Below are 19,619 nucleotides of genomic sequence, written 5' to 3'. Positions count from 1 at the left end.
TTGCAAAAGTAGTGTTATTTGACAAGTGTATTATTGGCGACAGGAGGAAATAGTTGGACGTATTTTTCTAACTTTCACTTTAAAACATACAAATATATGTTCTCAGTCTGACATTTATGTCTCTGTGTTTCAAGTACAAGGCTAAAGGTCCTTACCAAAGTGTCAGCCAGGTCCTTCCGGTAGACAAATATCCGATCAGATGCATCAAGGGATTTGGAGATGTCCAAGTCATTTGGCTGGAGTTCATGCTTCTCTTTATTAAAAAAAAAAATAAGAGTAATTAGAAACACACGAATAGTAGTAGGCATTTATAGTACATCTAAAGAGTGAAACTTGCCAAAGAGTAAGATTTAAAAGTAAACAGAATGTGAAGTAGATTTAATTCAGTTCTGCAAATGCTATTCAACGACACCAGATAATCAAAGCTCATTATCCATAAAGTGGTACCCTCTTGGATTCTTTCTTATATTTAGTCATTCTTTAGGACACAGAACAGCTTAGGGAAGAAAGTAAAATTCACTCATAATCCCATCACTCTAAAGTAATCATGATAGTAATATTGGTAAAAATTGGGTATATTTTTGTCCTGATCTTTATGCAAATGTGTGTGTCTGCACACACACATAAAGTCACAATTATTATTCCTACATATGCATTAAAATCATTACAGATACATATGTGGATATATTTGTAATTATTTCCTTATGTGGTTTTATATGCTGATTTTCTTCCAAGTACTAACCCATTTGTCAAAATTATTTATATATGTCATGTGTAATTGGTTATATAACAGTCCATTATACTATCATTTAATCGTTCCTCTCTTGTTGAACATTCAATGGTTTCTTTTTTTTTTTTTTTTTTTTTTGGTCATATAAATTAGATAGCAAAATACATACTAAATACTAGCACGGGGCCTGGCACATAACAGGGGTTTGATAAATGGGATCTATTATTACAGCAGCCATAATATATATTGCTGAAGTCAACATCCTTGTGCATAAATCTTTGGCTCTTAGAGATGAATTTCTTAACATAGATTCCCAGTAGTGAAATTATTGGGTCAAAGGGAATGAATATTTTAAAGTTTCTGATACAGACTGCCAAATTGCTTTCCAATTCTTACACCCACCAACACTCATCATTACTTTTGATAAATTTGCTGTTTTGCTAAAATCAAAAATAGATTCTCAGTTTATTTTGTATTTCTTGACTGCTAACAGAGCTGAATATTTTTCATATATTGTTCTTCTACTTCCCTATTGTTCCTGTCCTTTGGCCATTTTTCTACCAAAGCTGGACTCCTACAGCACAATAGGCTTCCTCATAGAAAAGTGTCTTCCCCTGCCTACAAAATGCAGACAGGAATCGACTAAAGGGATATTCAAGTTTATTCCACTGTAACACAATCAGCTTCTCCTAAGGTAGCCCTTAAGTTATCCAGCAGGGATGGAAACACAGTACGCCACGTATCTTTCTCTAGATAATTTAATCAGTTCAAATGCCAGATTTTGTTTTGAACTTTTCTGCTTGATACAGAGTACACAAATGATAATCTAATATGTTCTTTACGGCCCAGAGTTACAAAGATCAATAGTACTATCCTGTCAGGCCGTTGATGTTTGTAGTAAATTGTCCCATGTGGCTGGGCTCTGAAGTTCTTCCACCTCCTCCCTCTTTGTTTAGCTGTAATTTCTTGCAACCTTCTGTGTGTCCATATAAGCCTTAATCTGAATTTATAAGAGCCATTCCGTACCTGCTATGGAATAAAATGCCACGGCTTTCTGACAGTAATTTTTCCATTCACTAAGAAATTTTTTTTTCTTATTTTCAAGTTTGTCACTATACTACAAAAGATTAAAGATGATAGAATTTTAAGCTCTGAATAACTGGGTAGGTTTCTGTTACTATATGCATATACCTACCCTGGGTACAAAATAGGCAGAAATCTACTGAAAGCTGTGAGGCTAAAGGTGCCAGTCCTCTTAGAAAGATTCACAAAATCTACCACATGGCCAACATCTTTAAACTTTTTTTGACAAAAAGAAAATAACAGTAGATCTCTTTGTCATTTCATTTTGAAGTAGCATTTAAAACATCATTTATTAAAAATTATGTAACTAGAGCAGAGAATACATTAAGCTCTGTGAGCTCTTTTTTCTCTTCATAAAAACATTATTGTTTGGGGATACGAAGCTGCAGGCAAAAAGGTTCTTAACAGACAGAACTACTAATTGGTGGAAAATGATGGCACATTTCCAAATCTGTGAGATAATTCAAGAGATAAGCTGATAGCTCTAGTGATGATTAACTCTGAGTCTAGCCGCATTACAACGCCAGATGAATCTAATTTAATAGGGTGTAAAAATGGTATTTCACAGTCATCAAATAGATATTGGCTAGTAAAAGAGCCACTCATTAATTTCAAGATTCACGTATGGCCCTGGGCCACCTCTGGGTCATCCTCCAAGGGGGTTGGGTCTCATCTGTGCCACCAGGTTCACCCAGAGTCCTTCCTTCCCCAGAACCTTCTGTCTGAATGGGGACCCGAGAATTACCCTCTGTCTTGAGAGGCAAATGCTGGTTTTGATGAAGCTTAGTACTGTTTTGAATCATTAACTATTTTTGGTCACTTAAAATTAATATGCAACTATCAGATTTATCTGCAATATTTTGTTAAACAGTCAACCACTTTTGGATTAAAATTCATGTAGTCCACATGTTTCTGAAATTTTTGCTCTTTTTCTTTTGATAATGTTTTGATGGAATGTACAATTAGGGCCGAGGGAGAGGAAGAAGAGACTCACTTACTAGGTCCGGAAAGAAGGGCTGTCTGTTTGCATATGTAATTGACTAAATTGTAGGACCATTTTACCTGCCTCTGAGTAACAAAGCAAAGAAGTAATATTCCGTCACATAATGCTTTAGTACGTTCTGATCTTCTCCTGACTGTAGAATGACAACAAAGGGTAAACAGGAATGCCCTTTATCTGCTCCCCCTCCCCCACCCACCCCATCACTGGTTCATTAGTTCACATAGTTACTCCCATTTTTCAACTACTGAGGCTAAGTTTCTTTCTTTGTATTTTTCTCAGGGTTAATGAGATATTAAGTAAAGACTGTAAGCCAAAAAAGGAGGCCAGAAACACTGAGACGCTAAGATCTGACAGGCTCCAGTGAAAACGCTGGGGTCTGTTCAGGTCACATAGATCAATAGTGTCAGCTCGTAATCTGTGTGATCTTATTCAAAACAGACAATAAACCGTTCTCTGAGGATAAATAAGGCCCAACAGAAGGAAAAGCTATCACCAGGCCTCACTCCCCATGTCCACCTGAAGGAACACTGCCTGTGAGATTTCGGCTTATTGTACAGTTTTTATTTCCATCAATAGGGAGTCTTTAAGTCTTAAATTGTCAGCCAGCAAAATGACTAGTTCAAGGCTGTCTTTCTTTTTTCTTCCGAAAGTAATTTCATCCTTTAGCAATTTCCCAAGCTAATTTAAATATGAAAACAGAAGGCTTATCTAGAGTACAAAATATGTAAAGCCTTATAACACATTTCAAAACACTGGCGTGCCTCTCTATTCAGTTCTTGGGGAGGAAATTCAGTATCCAACAGTACCCAACTGTTGTCATAGAAACATCTCTGGTAGGCAGCTTCTTGTTGTTCCTGTGGTCATCCAGCTGCGGACCTGGGAGGGATGCACTGCACGATTATACCATAAAAATGTCAACTCTCTCCTTTTGGAGGTGATCCAGTGAAAGATTAATATTCAAGGACAGAAAATCACTTACCCCCAGAGAATGAGACGGTAACCAGAGCCAGATCCTCTTCCGCATGCTGGATCTTTTCTGCCACCACTTTCAGGATCTCCTGGGCTGTACTGGAAACTTTTGCCTTCACACTGACATAGGAGTGCTCCGTTACATAGACGTGGCAAAAAACTGCACGGGGCGAAAGAATTGTGAGTGAACAAAGAGGTGTGACCAGGAGATACAGACTTTTTCACGTCAAGGCACCCACCCTCCTATTCTCTTTAGTACAGACCAGACACAGCTAGATTTACATATTTATGTATGCGCACAGGCCCTGAGGGTATATGCATAGAAGTGCGTGCCTGCACACACGGGAGATGCAGACACTATAACGCTGGGGGACAAGCTTGAGCAGTGCATAGGCGGCCCGAACTATAAGGAGAGACCCACACCATGGAGGCGGCCTGACCACAACACAGGTGCTGGAGTCTGGGCCACACGACAGGACTCCGGAGTCCCTTCTTTGAGAGCCACTGAGGTCTCCCAAAGCAGTCTATTACAATGTCTTAACTCACACATTTTAATTTTACACTCCTCTTCCAGACCGTCACAGTGGTGCAATCAAGAACTCTACATGTTGTTATTCGAATTCTCATAAGCTTATCTAAAAATCTGTCATTTGCCATGGTTTTTGGCTTCAGCCTTCTTGACCATTAAAGAATGATGTGCTCCCCCGCCTCCCCATCAAGGTGGTAGTGAGTTTGGCTTCCAAATGGAGGTCACATTTCCAGCCTTTTTAATTTCCTTTTTCTTGTCTGCGGTGCTGATCATTATTAATAGGACATTATCACTACCAGGGTGAACAGGGCCCTGGAAAAATGTTTATGATTTGATAGGAGAAGCTGTTTTAATAGCAATGGAAATAACTGACAACATTATTTGCCTCTTATATCAGCTACTCTGAATGTATAAAACACTAGCTTCTTTAGAAAAGACAGAGGGACAATAATACACTTAGTCTTCTAGACTAAAAAAAAAAAAAAGAAAAAAGAAAAAAAGGAGTACAGCTCCTAGAGAAATTCACATGCAATTTAACTGGCACCACAAAAATAAACCCAGGATTGTTTTCACAGATATGCCGATGAAGCAAAAGACAAATTCTGAGTTTACTAGTACAAACCTCAAAGTAAACACACCACCAGGAGGCACTGACTGCATTTTGGTTTTGGTCTGGTTGGATGTCACTAAAACAATAGCATCTGACAAAGAGTTGTTTGATGTGTTGTCAAGACTGGTGAGAGGCTTTTTCCTTCCATAGAAAGATGGAATTTTTGAGCAAGGCAAAGATACGGCCTGCAAACCACTTGTGTACAGCTTGCTTAAAACAATGATGAACAAAAAGAGGCCGGCGGGGAGTGAGGGGGTATCTTGAAATACTCAGATTCTTTGACTCTCAGCTTGGAAAATTATACAATTAATTGTAAGACAAATGGGAAAAGGGGGACCAGCAACTGAGAGATTAGGAGAAAGGTCATTTCATTTGCTCTCCACTTGGCACAGATGACACTTTGGACACAATGAGGGCCATCACGGGCTGCTTGTTTACACAAACAATGGAACAGAAGAGGTATCCTCGTGACACGCTGTTGTTCAAGAAGTTGAGCAAATATTCAACGTCCACACTTAAGGGTCTCAGAAAGTCTCCAAGTTACAATAGTGTGAATATCTGCATGGCTGTAAGCGTTTTCCAGCTCTGCACTTGACTCACTTCACCCAAACAGGCGGAAACCATTTCCTGTTCCGTTATAAAACAGTACTGCCAGAAAGCACGTCAGCACCTCCAGAGTGCTGCAGAGCTGTTTCCCCTGTGCTGATGGAGCAGCCCTCTTCAGGGCAGGTCACGAGCCCCTTGGGCAGCAGCACGGACAGAGGACATACTGTACGCGTGGTGCTGCCCGGCACAGCCCTGCCTTGGAGGAGTTTTGAATGTACATCCTTCCTTTTGTTATTCCCGCCAAGATTTTCTTCTTGAAATCTCGGGGACTGACTCAGCCAAAGCCCTGCACGCCACCTTCAGTGGACTTTCCAGTGAGTCAAGACACTGCGCTGATGAAGCAGGGGAGAAGGCAGCCAAGAGGAAAAGGCTGCCTTTCCTGTCCATTCTGCACCTCTCCCGGAGAGCGCAGGGCACTCCCTGCAGTCTCCCTTCCTTACTTCTCAGATTACAAATGTCTTTGGTCCCTGGGACAGTCTTCTGTGATGAAGAAAATTGTAACGCCCACAGCAAAAGAAGAAAAACTATCATTTTGGGTGCTTATCGGAGGGGTGGGGCCGCTGGCAGTGGTTTAAAAGCAGACTGATGTGTTACAGGTGGAGAATGACGGGGAGAAGCTGCTACCCACCCACCCCAAATCCTCGCGCAAATCACACTCACATTCCTCTGTTTCAGTCACAGTTCCTCTGTGCTGGAGCCAGTTCTCCTTCAGACTGAATTGGTGGAAAAGGGCTTTATTCTGTGAGATGGGAGAACAAGAACAATGAATGAATGTATTCCTGCCCTTTGGAAAACCACAGCTGTTTGCAACATGTTCCAAAAGAGTGTGCCAACTTTTTTTTTTGATATGAAACCCACCCATCCAATCTTAAAGGAATAAACTGGGAGTTGCCTCAATTAATGCATGTGGAGGTGAAGAGTCAGAGCCACATGACAGATCTTGGCCAAGGCTAGTGGCAGGGAAAAAGCCCCTAAAATTATTCCCTGCAACATACTGGAGAGTATCAGTGTGATTTTTAACCTCTGGCTGCTACAAATATTCACAGACTCTTCTCCTGAGGAAAACATGGTTTCCCCATCCCAATATCAACTTTGCTTTTAGATAATGCAATTTTGAGACAGCTTCATACTTCTGCTGTAGTACAATAACTTGCTAAAGGGAAAAAGGTAAACTATGCAGTATGATTACCCACCTGATACATCAGCTCCTACAAAACTTGTGCCTGACACGTCATTTTGTGTTTCCCCCATCACGCCGAACAGGAAACATTCATTCTTGCAACCATCTCTCTCTCTCTTAGGTTGAAAAGTGGAAACCCTCTTCTGACAAGACTTTCTTACTTTTTTTTAAAATATATCTTTTATATATATTTTAGATTTTAGTTTTTTTTAATTTTGGGGAGGAGGTAATTAAGTTTTAAAAAAAACTCATCTTTAATGGAGGTACTGGGGATTGAACCCAGGACCTTGTGCATGCTAGGTGCACAATCTAGCACTGAGCTATACCCTCCCTCCCCACCCAAGTCTTCCTTACTCTTGCAGTCAAGATTCTTGTGTAGATTGTTTTCTGTTTTTACATCCATAGTTGACAATCGAATTTACATCATTCTGGGGACACTGGGGAAACTCTGAGACTCTAAAATGCACCATGGAAATGTGGAATATCAGAAAGTCAAGGGCACCTGCTGCAGTTGGATCTGGACCAGCCCAGGGAAACTGAAGTGAAGCAGGAAAGCTCAAGAGAGCTGCAGCCCTGCTTCCTGCCTGGCCCTGCTCCACAGGAGGTGGTGTTCCTTAACTATGAAGACGTGCCAGGCGAGGCCAGGTGAGGTCTCCAAACCCCATCAACCCACTGCAGAGAGAAGGGTCTGCCTTACCTTCCTTTGTGGTGAATATTCATCAACAGTACTGAAAGAAAAAGGACAAGAAGTCAGTCTTCGCCTCAAACCCAGAACAATGCAGTTATTGTCACAGAGACTACTTTGTGGGCACTGGACACAGGTTTTTGCTTTTTGAAAAGATAAAACACACAGTATTCATCAGTTTCCTATGTGTAACATACTTGACATTGGGCTCCAGATGTCAGGTGAACCAGGAAGAAAAGAAGCTATCTATTCAACAGGTATATTTTGCTTTCTATCCACAGAAAGTGAGCACTGAGTGAAGAGCTGGATTTATTCAGCCCACAGAATCTCTAAGTTTTCTCATATTTTGATAGCTTCTAGGTGAAATTATTGTTATTCGGAAAGCTAAATAAGTCAGCCACAGCAGATCTTTTCCAGAATGTTTCAGTTTGTGGTGGACTGGGGGACATTCTGCAGGGCCCCAGCTCAAATCTCATTCAAGAATCTAAAGATATTTCATAATCTTATACCAAGAATCACGTCTTAGATCATTTTCTTACTTAAATCTCATTTCTTATTTTACTTTCTTACTTAAATCTTATTTCTCATTTTAATGTGTGTTTTTCAAATGGAATGTATTAAGTTCCATTAATGTATTTAATGCATTTAAATGTGTATCAAACCAGAACTAAATCTGCCCAACTGTAACAAGGCCTGCCTTGTAGCAAGACCAAATTCCATGTAGGAGATTATTTTGATGTAAACATTTCTTCTTTTTTGTTGTTTCATTTGTTCATATTTTCATACTAGTCTTATGCTATGGAAATTTATTATAATGTAGACTGTGATAAAAGAAGACCACCCAAATTCACAGTAGTTGTTTCTAATACCTTGTGCCTCATTTCTGAATTTTTAAATGTGTGATTTTCATGCTTGGGGATTAAGGCTTAGACATGATTTGTTTGCTCCCTAAAATTATTTACATAGCCATTTATTTGCCACAGGATCTCCATTTACTAAAATGAAGCCAGGCTTTAAATCTCAAATCAGTAGTCTGAAAGGTCTGAATTAACATTCTCTGTAAGAAGTACATTTGTGACTGCTGAAATCTTAATAGAAGTTTTTCACACTTGCAAACAGATGCATTTTATGTTTATATTGTAAATCAGAAAACAATTTTTCCCTTCAGATGAACTTTGCAGCTATATCTGAAACGTGAATAATGACTTGTTGTCCTTTACCAAAATTAATAAGGAGAGTTAGTGTTAAAGTCAGGTATTGACAGCTTGAAAGACTAATGACAGATACCTCAGGGACACTTGGACATGACAAAAGGCATTGAGGAAACGCTGTTCTTTAATCTTTTTAAACTGATAAAGAAACCTCAGGGAATCCATAAAATTGAGCTTTTAAAATGCTCCATGACTTGCTGGGACCTATTTGTAAAACTTTTTTTCCTATTCCATGAGAGAGAGCTATGAGCCCTCCAAATGGCAAGTTAAATATTTACACTTTTACAATTAAATTATAACGTATCACATAATTGTTCTTATGCACCCACTTTGTCATGGCTCAGTTTGTTTCTATCATGTCAAACAGGGTTAAAAAACAGCCAATTAGCTTGATCTAGTGTTCATTCATTTTGAGCTAGAAAAACAAAACAGACATTTACTAGTAGAAAAGGAGGCATCAAGATGAATCTCAGAGTCAAAATGTTCAAAATGATCTTTAAGAGACACCCAAAGTTTTGTCACATTTACTGCTCCTTTCTTTCATTAACTGTGATAAGCAAAATTAAATACTCACTGCCGACGGTGCATTCCAAGTATCTTTTGAAATTCTTTCAGTTCTTTTTCAAGTATTGGATATTCATATACATCATCCAGTACATTCCTATAAATGGTCTGGGAGAAAAAGGAAAACGGCAGCTTAATTGGTTTAATGCCTCTTTTGTAAGGACTAAGACTCATACAGTGGTTAACTTGCTCAGGGAAACAGGTGGGATTCAGGCCAACGCAGGGCATTAAACCTGTACCTATGAGATCCTGAGTGGGTTCCACCTCCTAGGCCCACACTCAACTGGAGTGGCTCTCTGGAAGCTTTTAGGGGCTTCAGGTAAGGAACACTGGAAACTTAAGAGATTTCTGGCTAACTATACAAGATTTCCGTGCCTGTTCTGTATGTTTAGAAATAATATCCACATAATCATTTTGGAGGAAAAGACATCAATTGGATTAAATGACCCAGTTGTCTTTAATCAAAGAGTTGGTTTACACCAGTTTTCAACTGGATGTCTAAATGACACCTGAATTTCGAAATCAAAGTGATTTCTTTCATGAAAGGTAAAGTCAGTTTAGACACTTGTCTATTCTGAAATAGAACTCTTCCTTGCTCGAATTCCCTTCTACCCCTCTCTATACTAACCTGCACAGCTAATATGGTTTTGGTGGCCAAAGGAATCTGACTGTCTACAAATCATTTCCAGAGAATCATCTGTGTTGAAAAGATACTGCAGCCTAATAATGACTAGTTTATTTGAAGTTTATCTAACTTCAAATGTGAATCTAGGTTAGTATCTTTGTTACAAGTTATTATTACTTCAATTTCTCAAAAAACACCATGTCCTGAAAAGGTTTCATAATGTATACCTTGTCAATATAGTTTTTAAATGATAAATATAGTTTTATCCCATTATTATAGCTATGGGGCTGGTTAGTTTAAACTTATAATACATGTCAACATACTAAATAGTATCAAGTTTTAAAAGTATGTTTTATTTTACCTTCCTTAGTTATTTCATTTGCAATCAAAATTCCCATGACTTATAAAATATATAACCTTAAATTAAAAGATTATTGTAAAATTTGCCTTTAACATTTATTCATATTGAATTATTTAAAGTTAAAAAATTTCTATCTATTGTAAGGAATATCAGGCTTCAGAAGTCAAAACAAATCAATACTTTGAATCATAACCTGAATATTACAAACAAGTTGGAGGATTGTAACCTATGAATAAGATTTTTGAAAAGCGTAACTGAAAATAGTATCAGTCATTTGGCATTAAACTAGAAGTTTCACATTACCTTTAAAAACATTTTTGAATGTTCATCTTCATGTAACCAGTCTTTGTACAGAGCAATCCACTGGGAAACAAGATGCAAGACCTTACGTTTCCGACAAGGAACATCTGAGTTTTCTTTGCCTTGAAACTTCTTAGCAGAATAGGTGCAGACGGTTAAGAAAGAATACTACGTTGTTGAAAATGAAAATATGAGGCAATCTGTTGATTCTTGTTTTCACAAAATATGCTAAAGCACTTTTTCCAAAAAAACTATGTGTATCCAAAGATGCAGGAAGAAAAGAATGTGCAGGGAGAGCAAAAGATGCTCACTGAAAAGAGCAAAAGTCAACACGAATGATTTACACAGACTTGGTGGCAGGCTGCGAGGATAAGGATTAGAGGATCACACTGACAGCTGACGACACAGTCCCCTGGGCAGCAGGGGTTAATGCCACCCCAAAGAGATGCCAGGCGGCCCATTCACATCAAGGGTGGTTCCAAGAGATCCGGCCTCGTTATATAGGTGGACACCGTTTCCATAAAAGTTAGATCAGAACTAGGCCAGATAAACTTTGATCCTCAGAAACCCACATTCCACGAAACCAGTTACTTCTAAAGTAGGCCCAAATGAGCACAGATTTCTGGAGTATCATTTGTGATGTGATTCAAATACCCACCCTTAGGAATCTACTTGAAAAAAATTTGGGTAAATGTGCAAACGTAAGTAAAAAAGAATTGTTAATTTTTATTTTCACCGGGACTAAAAAGAATTAAATAGGGGTAACCTAAATGCTTCAGCCATTGAGAACAGTTAAATAAATTACTGCATATTCATTTAACAGGCTCTTCTAAAGCCATTAAAACCGATGGTCCAGCGGTACATTTACTGACACAGGACATTCACAATATGCTATTAAGTAGGAAAACAAGTAAGAAAAGAATAAGTTAGGATGATCCATTTCTATTAACTATGCTTATTTATATGAATAATTTCATTACCTGGAAAGATATATACTGATAGTTAACAGTGGCTTCTTAAGTTAATGAGATTTCAGAGAATGTGAATTATTTTTATTGTATTTACAAGCATTTCCTCATTTGTATACAATGACTGCACATTAACTATGCTGTTAAAATTATATAAAAATAACAACCTCAAAGGCAACACACTTAAAGCCTTAGGAATGAGACAGAAGCTTGGTGTTTTCCAAACCAACCTAGTATTTTTGCTCCCCAAATTATCATTTCTGAGTATCCTGGATACACTGAAAAGTTAAGTAGGAATAGAAAATATTGTAATACCAAACACAGGTAGGCTTTGGGGTTGTTGGACAGGATTCTGTGTTCTTTAATGCTGATCTATAACTGCAAATTAGGAACACATTCTGTATCAGGCTTTGTAATTATTTTAAAACATAATTTAGTCACTGCCTCTTCAACCTGCAAAAATACATCAAGGTCATGTGATTTCTTTGATTTTCTACCTGTGAAATAAACTCAGGCAAACACATAAAGAATCTGTTAGAGTATCTTTCTTCTAGTGTTTCTCTTGAAAGGCAAAATATAAAGATTATCTTAAATTATTTCCACTGTCCTTTTCTTCTTTTCCTTTAACTATCATGGCTTGACTAATGATAAAGAAAAAACATCTGGAAAATTAACAAATACTAACAACTTCTTTCTTTTATGTCAGCATATGTAGGTGAAGAGATGAGCTTCTTACTGCGGCTGCATATCTGTTCTACAATCATGGACCAGCCAGATTAAGCAACTTCAAGGACTGAAACCTGAACTACTCTCCTCTACTCATAGTTACCACCGTGTAGTTACTTAATCTTGTTCTCTTCCCTACAAGATGTATTTTTAAAAATATTTACTGATTAAATTTACATTTGTACTTTCCTGGTTTTCTGTATCAGGGTCCATTCATTCTTGCACATTTTGCCCATGCTAGATTACACTGATGTACACGTTTAGCTGGGGGAGGGGACAGTGGGAAGGTATTAGGTGAGAGCTATACCTTTAGCATAATGCACTGAACGTTAGCCAACCGAGGGCTGTGAGCTTAAGTAATGCTTTTTTTTGATGATAAAAGTTGAAAAGCTTTAAATTTTATCACAGTAAAATATCCACGTGAGATATCCAAACACAGCACAAACGGCTCTAATCTGTAAGCAATGTTCAAAATCAACGAGGAAAAACAAACAAAAAAATAATTTAGACCTCTCCTTAGAAGGTGATAGCAGTAGAATATAAAAGATATCTTCACTAAGATGTACATAAATATATTTCAGATTAAATATGGATGCCATATTTTTGTAGTTTTTATTATTTCATAAAAGGCAGAGCCTGCAAATATACTGAAATAATCATGCAGGAAGACTCCTGGCTTAAAATGTCCTGTATTTCATGAGTTTTATAACTAGTAAAAAGCCTGCTAGGAACTGTAACTAAATATTCATATAAAATGTCCTGACCAACGACTCAAAACATGTTTATATCCAAGTAAAGTTCTAGAGATTCTTCAGGGGAATTCTATGAGGCATTAACCTATTTGATAATAATCACAAATAAAAATAGGATCATATTTAAAAACAATAGTTTGAAGGCATCTAATTTGCTGTAAAACAAACTATTATTTAACAGGTGGTAATTCTTTTGGAATTATGTTAACATTAAAATGTAGAAGAAATCAGCTCATAGGTAATTTTTCCAAAACACTTATAAAGAAGAACTTGACAACCTTGTAATTCTTGCTGAATTTCCTAGTAACACCCCTACTTGGAAGCTGTGGAAGAAGTCTGTTTTTGAAATTTTCCAAATTCACAACTAACAATGTTTCAAGATCAATTTTACGAACTGGTTCTAAAAAGTTTCAAAATACCTTTGTAGCTTTGTGTAGCCATGCAATACAGTCAAGCACTAAAAAGGAATGACTAGTTTTAGTTTATATATTTATTAAGAGGGATTTTACTTCGATTATGCCTTTATGGCGTTTTAAAGTATTCTCTTAAGTAGGAAAATGCTGTAAAGTGGGGAAGAAATGTAACAATTATTTATCAGGAGAAGATTATTACCAAGACCACTACCATCAAGGCTCAATCAAACTTAGGTATATGCAAAAACAAATAAACAAAAAAACCCTAACAACCCATCTTCCTAAAAATTTTCATGTGGGCTCAAGTGAAATCTTCAGTTTGGTTTAGTAAAAACCTGACAGTTAAAGAGGGCTACTGAAATACTTTTGCAGCATCTTCCTTAAACATTGTGAGGCAAGACACTCATTTGGAAACTTTGAATACATTCCCTTGGCTTGGCTTTCTGGCCTTTCATCTACTGCACCTGTTCTAGTTGGTGTATAAAATCCTAAAGCTTCCATCATCCTAAGAGAACATGCCTTGACAAAGCCCCGAAATGACAACTGACTTTGAGGGTAAGACCTCCGACGCGGGGAACCCTTGTCTCCCCTGGGGGCACCTGCCCAGAAACACACTATCACATACATATGTTTTCCCACCTGAGTGGTCTGGCACTAATTGGCTGATTGTTTCCTAAGTTCATGTATTGTCAGTCCTCTCAACCTCTTGACCCTAGGGTTTACCCAGTAGGCCAAGTTCATGTCCAGATTTCTAAAGCCTGGAGACAGAGGTTTGGAGAAAACATAATACGGGCAGTACAATTTACCCCTGACTTGGAATGTGGAAACAGCAGCTCTGCATTTCCAGTCCCCCTGCCTCGTCTGTCTCATTTCATCTTTCACCTTGGCGAGCACGACGTATTTGACATAGCTGTACTCTACTGAGGGGCTGAATAAATGAAGAAAGGCAGCTCATTCCTAAGGAGAGACATTCGGTGTGAGAGGAAGCCGCCGCAGCGTCCCGAGGTCAGTGAAGGATATTGCCTCAGCAGTGCCTGGCACAAGTCGTCAGTGGTCATGAAGACTGTGTACGTGAGAAGGAAGTCGTCAAGGAGGGTCTCTGCAAAGGAAGGAAAACAGACACAAAGTGAACAAATCGGTGATAAGAAGGGCAGCTGCTTACCCAGGCCGCAGAACAGTGTGCACAGCAGAAACATGATAAATGGTGGTGGCAGGAGGAGGGTGGAGGTCAGGAGCATTTCAGCCACAAAATATATTACATTATCCATTATTTTTACAAACTCCATATATAGAATGCCTCAAGCAATGAAAGTATTTTTTCTTTTTTATTGTAAGTCTCTCTAAACATACAATTTTGTCATTTTTTTTCCTAAAACATCATTTATATTTGTGGGTACAGATGTTATGAAAACCAATGCATAAAAAATGTGCTTTTAAAAATAAATTTTATAAGATTTCTGAGGTAGGCACTCCAGACCTACAGGGAATGAAGCCTACATGTTCCAATAAGTAAAGGCTTTTTCTAAAGCCATTTACCAAGGTCTAGGGCAAGAACAATGGATAATAAAACCCAGAGGACACACATCAGGTTCCAAGGCCATTCACCTTTATCTCTGGAAAGCATCTGTAAGAAGTTGGGAAAGTGATGAGTGATTTTCTTATTGCCATGAAGAGAAAGTTAAGCCCAGTTAAAAGTGGAGAGCAGGCATAATGTCATGACATACTCCTTCCTAATTTCTTTTTCCACCTCTTTAACCAACAAAAACAGGCTCCATTTTTATTGCCTCTTGGCTTATGATATGGAACTGCTAAACAGGAAAACTGACCTCCAATATAATTTCCAAAATGATAGAAAAGATTTATATTCAGAATGCAAAGTAGACTTTTTGCCATAGCACTCTTTATCTAATCTCCTTGCTTTAAAATGCATTTTATGATACTTAATTTTCGTATCTTCTACATTCTGGGTATCAAATTTTGAGCTATTTGAAATAGTAATAAATTGTTAAGAATCATGAGCTTGTCTACTCAATAGCACTGATGCTCTCTTACACCATAAATGTGTTAAGTACAAAGAACTGCCTGGTACAGAACTCTATATTGAAGACTGGAAAAATTCCAGAATTTTAGAAATAACCAGCAACATTTACTTTAAAAGTTATCAACGCAAAACAAGACCATGCTTATGAACACAAAACTCTGATAAAAAGAGGTTGTGAATGACATCTACATTCCTGTATCAGCTGCAGGGGTTAATTTATTTCTATGGTTTGTTAATGTTGCAAAATATCACAATAACCCTGATCCACACAGGTAAGTGGTTGCAATGGTAATGGTTGACAAAAAAGTTTGCTTTCAACTTTCAAGAGGCCCTTTAAATGAACCAGAGGTGTTAATGAAGAGTATTAGGAGAATTTCTTCAAAGATATTTATTTTAGATAAGTATTCCTTACTAAAAAAATAAATTTGACAAATGGCACCAAAACGTAAAGTAAGCCTAAATTTGTAAGGCTCTATCACACTGCAGTATGTGCACAGTCATTGGTCTCACTCACTATTACTCTGTGGCAAGAGCAAGTCCTCCAACAGATGTGCCTGGGCCTCACTGGGCATAAAGAGACCCGTACTAGAAAACAGTGGGAACGTGGCTGACCGGACAACTGAATGTGAGTGGACATGCTCAGCCTGCATTCCCAGCAGAGCTGGGCGCTCTCTTCTGGGCCCCTGTTTACAAACAATTCAAATCTATGCACAGAAAGGCAGGAGAAGCTTTATTACAAGATCTACCCCAAACTAGTTAACCTGGCAGTGCAAGTTAACAGCTGGGCATTCTAGTGAAAAATCTGGACTATACATTGGAAACTTTGTGTCTCTTTCATTACAGTGTTTTAAATAGTTAAAGTTAAGACCCAACAATGGCATAATGTCTGAACTCCCAGGGTATTTTGGAATCCAACTTGAAAACTATCATTCTGGGATGCTACTGAACAGTAATGTTCACAAATGATAACATTTCTCTGCACTGAATATGGTTGATGAGAATCCTCAACTTCTCTGGTCTGAGTGGAAATGAACTCCTTTTCCTTTTCTTTTTCTTTTTTTTTTTTTTTTTGCATTCTTTGTTAGATACAGCCAGCAAGGACTACAGAGTAGCCCAGAATCTATTTTGGGGGTTTTCAGTGGGTCCCTAGAGATTGGAGCCAACAATACAGAGAAACCACTGGATGATAGCACTGAGAACCTCACACATGCAGCATATAAAATTCTTGGCGTGACATTCAGGTTCAGACTCTTTGGGATGGTCTTATACTTAGCTAATTTAATGAGGTTGGAAGTATTCTCTAATCAAGATTTACTCCATTAGCAGCTGAGAATACAAAGAAAAACCTTTGACATCACCAGTCATTCCATTCTGGAACAGTCTTAGATAATGAACTGAGTGACTATGAGAATCTGGTTGGATGGTGGCAAAACTGTCTGGCATTCAATTCAATTAATCAACTCACATATGATAATATTTTGTTAAGGGCTTTGACCTAGAAATGCTTATTTTCCCCTAAGCTATACCATATTTAATATTTAACAGCATGTACCTAATTACCTCTCTGCCATAGAAATATTAATTAAAACAATGAGGCTACATAAAAACAGCTCTAGTTAAAAACCTAATGAAAAGAATAACTAAAAATCCTAATGAATAGAATGGATTCCCAGTACTCCTAACTTAAATCTTTCTCTATTAAACTACCATGATGTCCTGAAAACTTTCTGTATAAACAGCTTTCCTTTCTTCTTTTTCAGCATTGATACTCGTTTCCTGCTCATGAAAGTAATTTATTGATATAATGAAAACAACACACTTCAAATAAAAGTGTATTTTATAATAACCATGCTTCAAAACAGGCTGTCCCATTGGTATTTAGAGATATTTTTAGAACCACAATGGCTATATAAATGATCCCCTGAAGACTACTAGCCACAATGGCCATTTAGAAAGACCAGCAAATCCATCGGCATCCCCATTAAAACATTATAATTATCTATTATATTATATAGTGCTTAATTAATGGTAATTTAAGACTAGGTAAAAAAGCACCTTTGTGTATAAAAAACATTTTTCATTTAAACACATTCAGAGTTGCCGTATAGACTAATTCTGAATACAAAGATACACATTTTGATTTCTAGCTTAATGAATACCGAAGTATTAATATACAAAAAAACTTTTCTTTGAAATTCAATTCATTAAATTAATTACTAAATCAAATCCCAAGTTCTTGGCTCATCACTGACAAAAATATTCAGCCATCCTTTTGGGAATACCCCCATCTTCCCCAAAATAATATAGCATTTTGTAGTAGCTTTCTTAAATACAGTAATTACTGTTGCAGTATAGAAGCTACAGGCTTATAATAATCAAAACTGGAAGGCAAATACTATTATAGATTTAAGAAGTATGTAACTTGAAATAAAATATATTTATGTGCTGTCAAAATCTAAAGCCTTGATAGAAATGTCTTTAAAATTCATGCCTATAATTAGGCATAATGATGTTAATACAGAAATTTTCCCTATCATCTGCTACTGTTTTACTTTTAAGGCATAAGAAAAGAATTGTCTATTTTTATTTGATTTTACTTGACTGTATTTTTCTTTTATGCATAAATTATTTTCTATCACTTTAAGGGTATCAAGCATTAAAAATTTCCATTTTATTTCTGCAAAACACAAGTGTTTCTAGAACATGCCAGAGCTGTGTCAAAGTGGAATAGTAACTGTTTTGGTACAGATCCTTTTGATAGGGTTCTATTATGTAAATTTAATCAAATTAAAGGAAATGATCTAAATGTTTCCAAAAGGTCTAAGCTTAATGCTTTTTTTTTTTTTTTTTTTTGGAAAAGAAGAAAAAACAAAAACAAACCCTGAAATCTAGAAATTAAAATGAGTATAGGGTGACATAGGAACAATTACAGAAATTTACTTCAGTTATTTTTCAATACTGCAAAACACATTGCAAAAATGAAACTACTCATCCGTTAAAGTGAATTACCAAGAAAGCAAATGAAGAGAGTTTTGACAGACAACTGCCTATAGGAGCCATTTAATCTAAGTAAGGTAATGTGAATATTCAACATTTCTGTACTAACTCATACTCCCTAAAGTACTGTTAGCCGTTTTGTTTCTGCTTTCAGCTGCAGTAAAATTTAAGGTGCTATAAAATATGCTCTATTTAACCTTTATTCCAAGGAGCCAAGAAAGCTTTGTACTTGAAAAGGCCCATTTCTGGCCCTGGAATGTTAAACTTACCGTTATTTTTTGAGAAGCAATGCCAAAATGTACAATGTAATTTGATTAAACACAAACAAACAAAAATTAATGTTCACTTTTCAATCTTAAAGTGCTATGCCACTGATAAAAGCCATACTTGTTGCTCACTGTATTTTACGTTTCAGAAAGTAACACTAATGACCTCAAGTGCAGCTGTTTGTCATAGTTTTTAAATTCACTCAACTCCTGCCTACTTTTACAATTCAACCAGAGTATTGCTTAGCCATTCAAAAACTGCCAAAACTTGGGATCTTGTTTTATTTTAGGTATCAGTTGCACAAGAAACGCTTATTCATTTAATGCTGTTTCTACACCGTATCTTAAAAGTCATCCCTTTAATGACAGGAGCTTATTATAGAAAAGGATTGCATGGCCCTCCTTCAATAATGAAATCCGTTTTTATTTTAACTTGTAAAATTTGGTTTTGGAATCCCATCCCATTTCTTTAGGAAAAAACGATTTGAAGGTTTTATGTCCTTGCCTGTGTTTAATTCCACATGCTGCCCTTTAAAAATGTCACTAGGAGCACGGAGTATTAAAAGCAGCACTTTTATCTTCTCTACACAGAGAAAGGGTCATGGTGGCAGGTCACCCTGTCGTTACAGAAGGGAGAAGCCCCATGAGCTCCTGCTGTCCCTACCCCAATCAGCTGCTCTCAGTGTCCAGGCACAATTCATGTATCTGCCCAGTCTGCTGGGAAGCTCAGAAAACAGTATAAATCATGCAAAGGGAATCAGAGAGCTGGATTCCTACCTGGGTAGTAGCTAAACTCTCTGGGCCTTAGTTAAATCACCTATTAAGTGGATATCACATCCACGCCTAGCAGAGCTGTAGCAGCAATTAAACAGAACAGGATATCTAATGCATCCGGCAGAGAACCTGGCACACATCAGGCACTCAATAAATACTAACTGCTCTTTATTTTCCTAAAATAACATTATGTATGTCCTGTCCCAGTTCCCCAAGTGCCACCAGG

At 37.4% G+C, this 19,619-nt stretch overlaps 1 protein-coding gene across 8 annotated transcripts in view; it reads right to left on the bottom strand.

The window, feature by feature from the left end:
• RAPGEF5 (Rap guanine nucleotide exchange factor 5) overlaps positions 1–19,619 on the bottom strand; it is a 353,892-nt gene that overhangs the window by 37,468 nt on the left and 296,805 nt on the right. For all 8 annotated transcript variants that reach the window (XM_032483865.1, XM_032483867.1, XM_032483866.1 and 5 more), the window contains 7 exons: positions 14,336–14,414; positions 10,460–10,601; positions 9,181–9,278; positions 7,408–7,438; positions 6,191–6,269; positions 3,796–3,945; positions 156–253 (listed from right to left, as the gene is read on the bottom strand). In XM_032483865.1, the coding sequence (XP_032339756.1) occupies positions 156–253; positions 3,796–3,945; positions 6,191–6,269; positions 7,408–7,438; positions 9,181–9,278; positions 10,460–10,601; positions 14,336–14,414 (677 nt within the window). The remainder of the gene's footprint in view (positions 1–155; positions 254–3,795; positions 3,946–6,190; positions 6,270–7,407; positions 7,439–9,180; positions 9,279–10,459; positions 10,602–14,335; positions 14,415–19,619) is intronic.

Source organism: Camelus ferus, chromosome 7, assembly GCF_009834535.1.
Source record: "Camelus ferus isolate YT-003-E chromosome 7, BCGSAC_Cfer_1.0, whole genome shotgun sequence".
In the NCBI taxonomy this organism is placed as follows: Eukaryota; Metazoa; Chordata; class Mammalia; order Artiodactyla; family Camelidae; genus Camelus; species Camelus ferus.
Note: the sequence above shows the minus strand (reverse complement) of the source record. Positions and strands in the feature narration are given on the sequence as shown.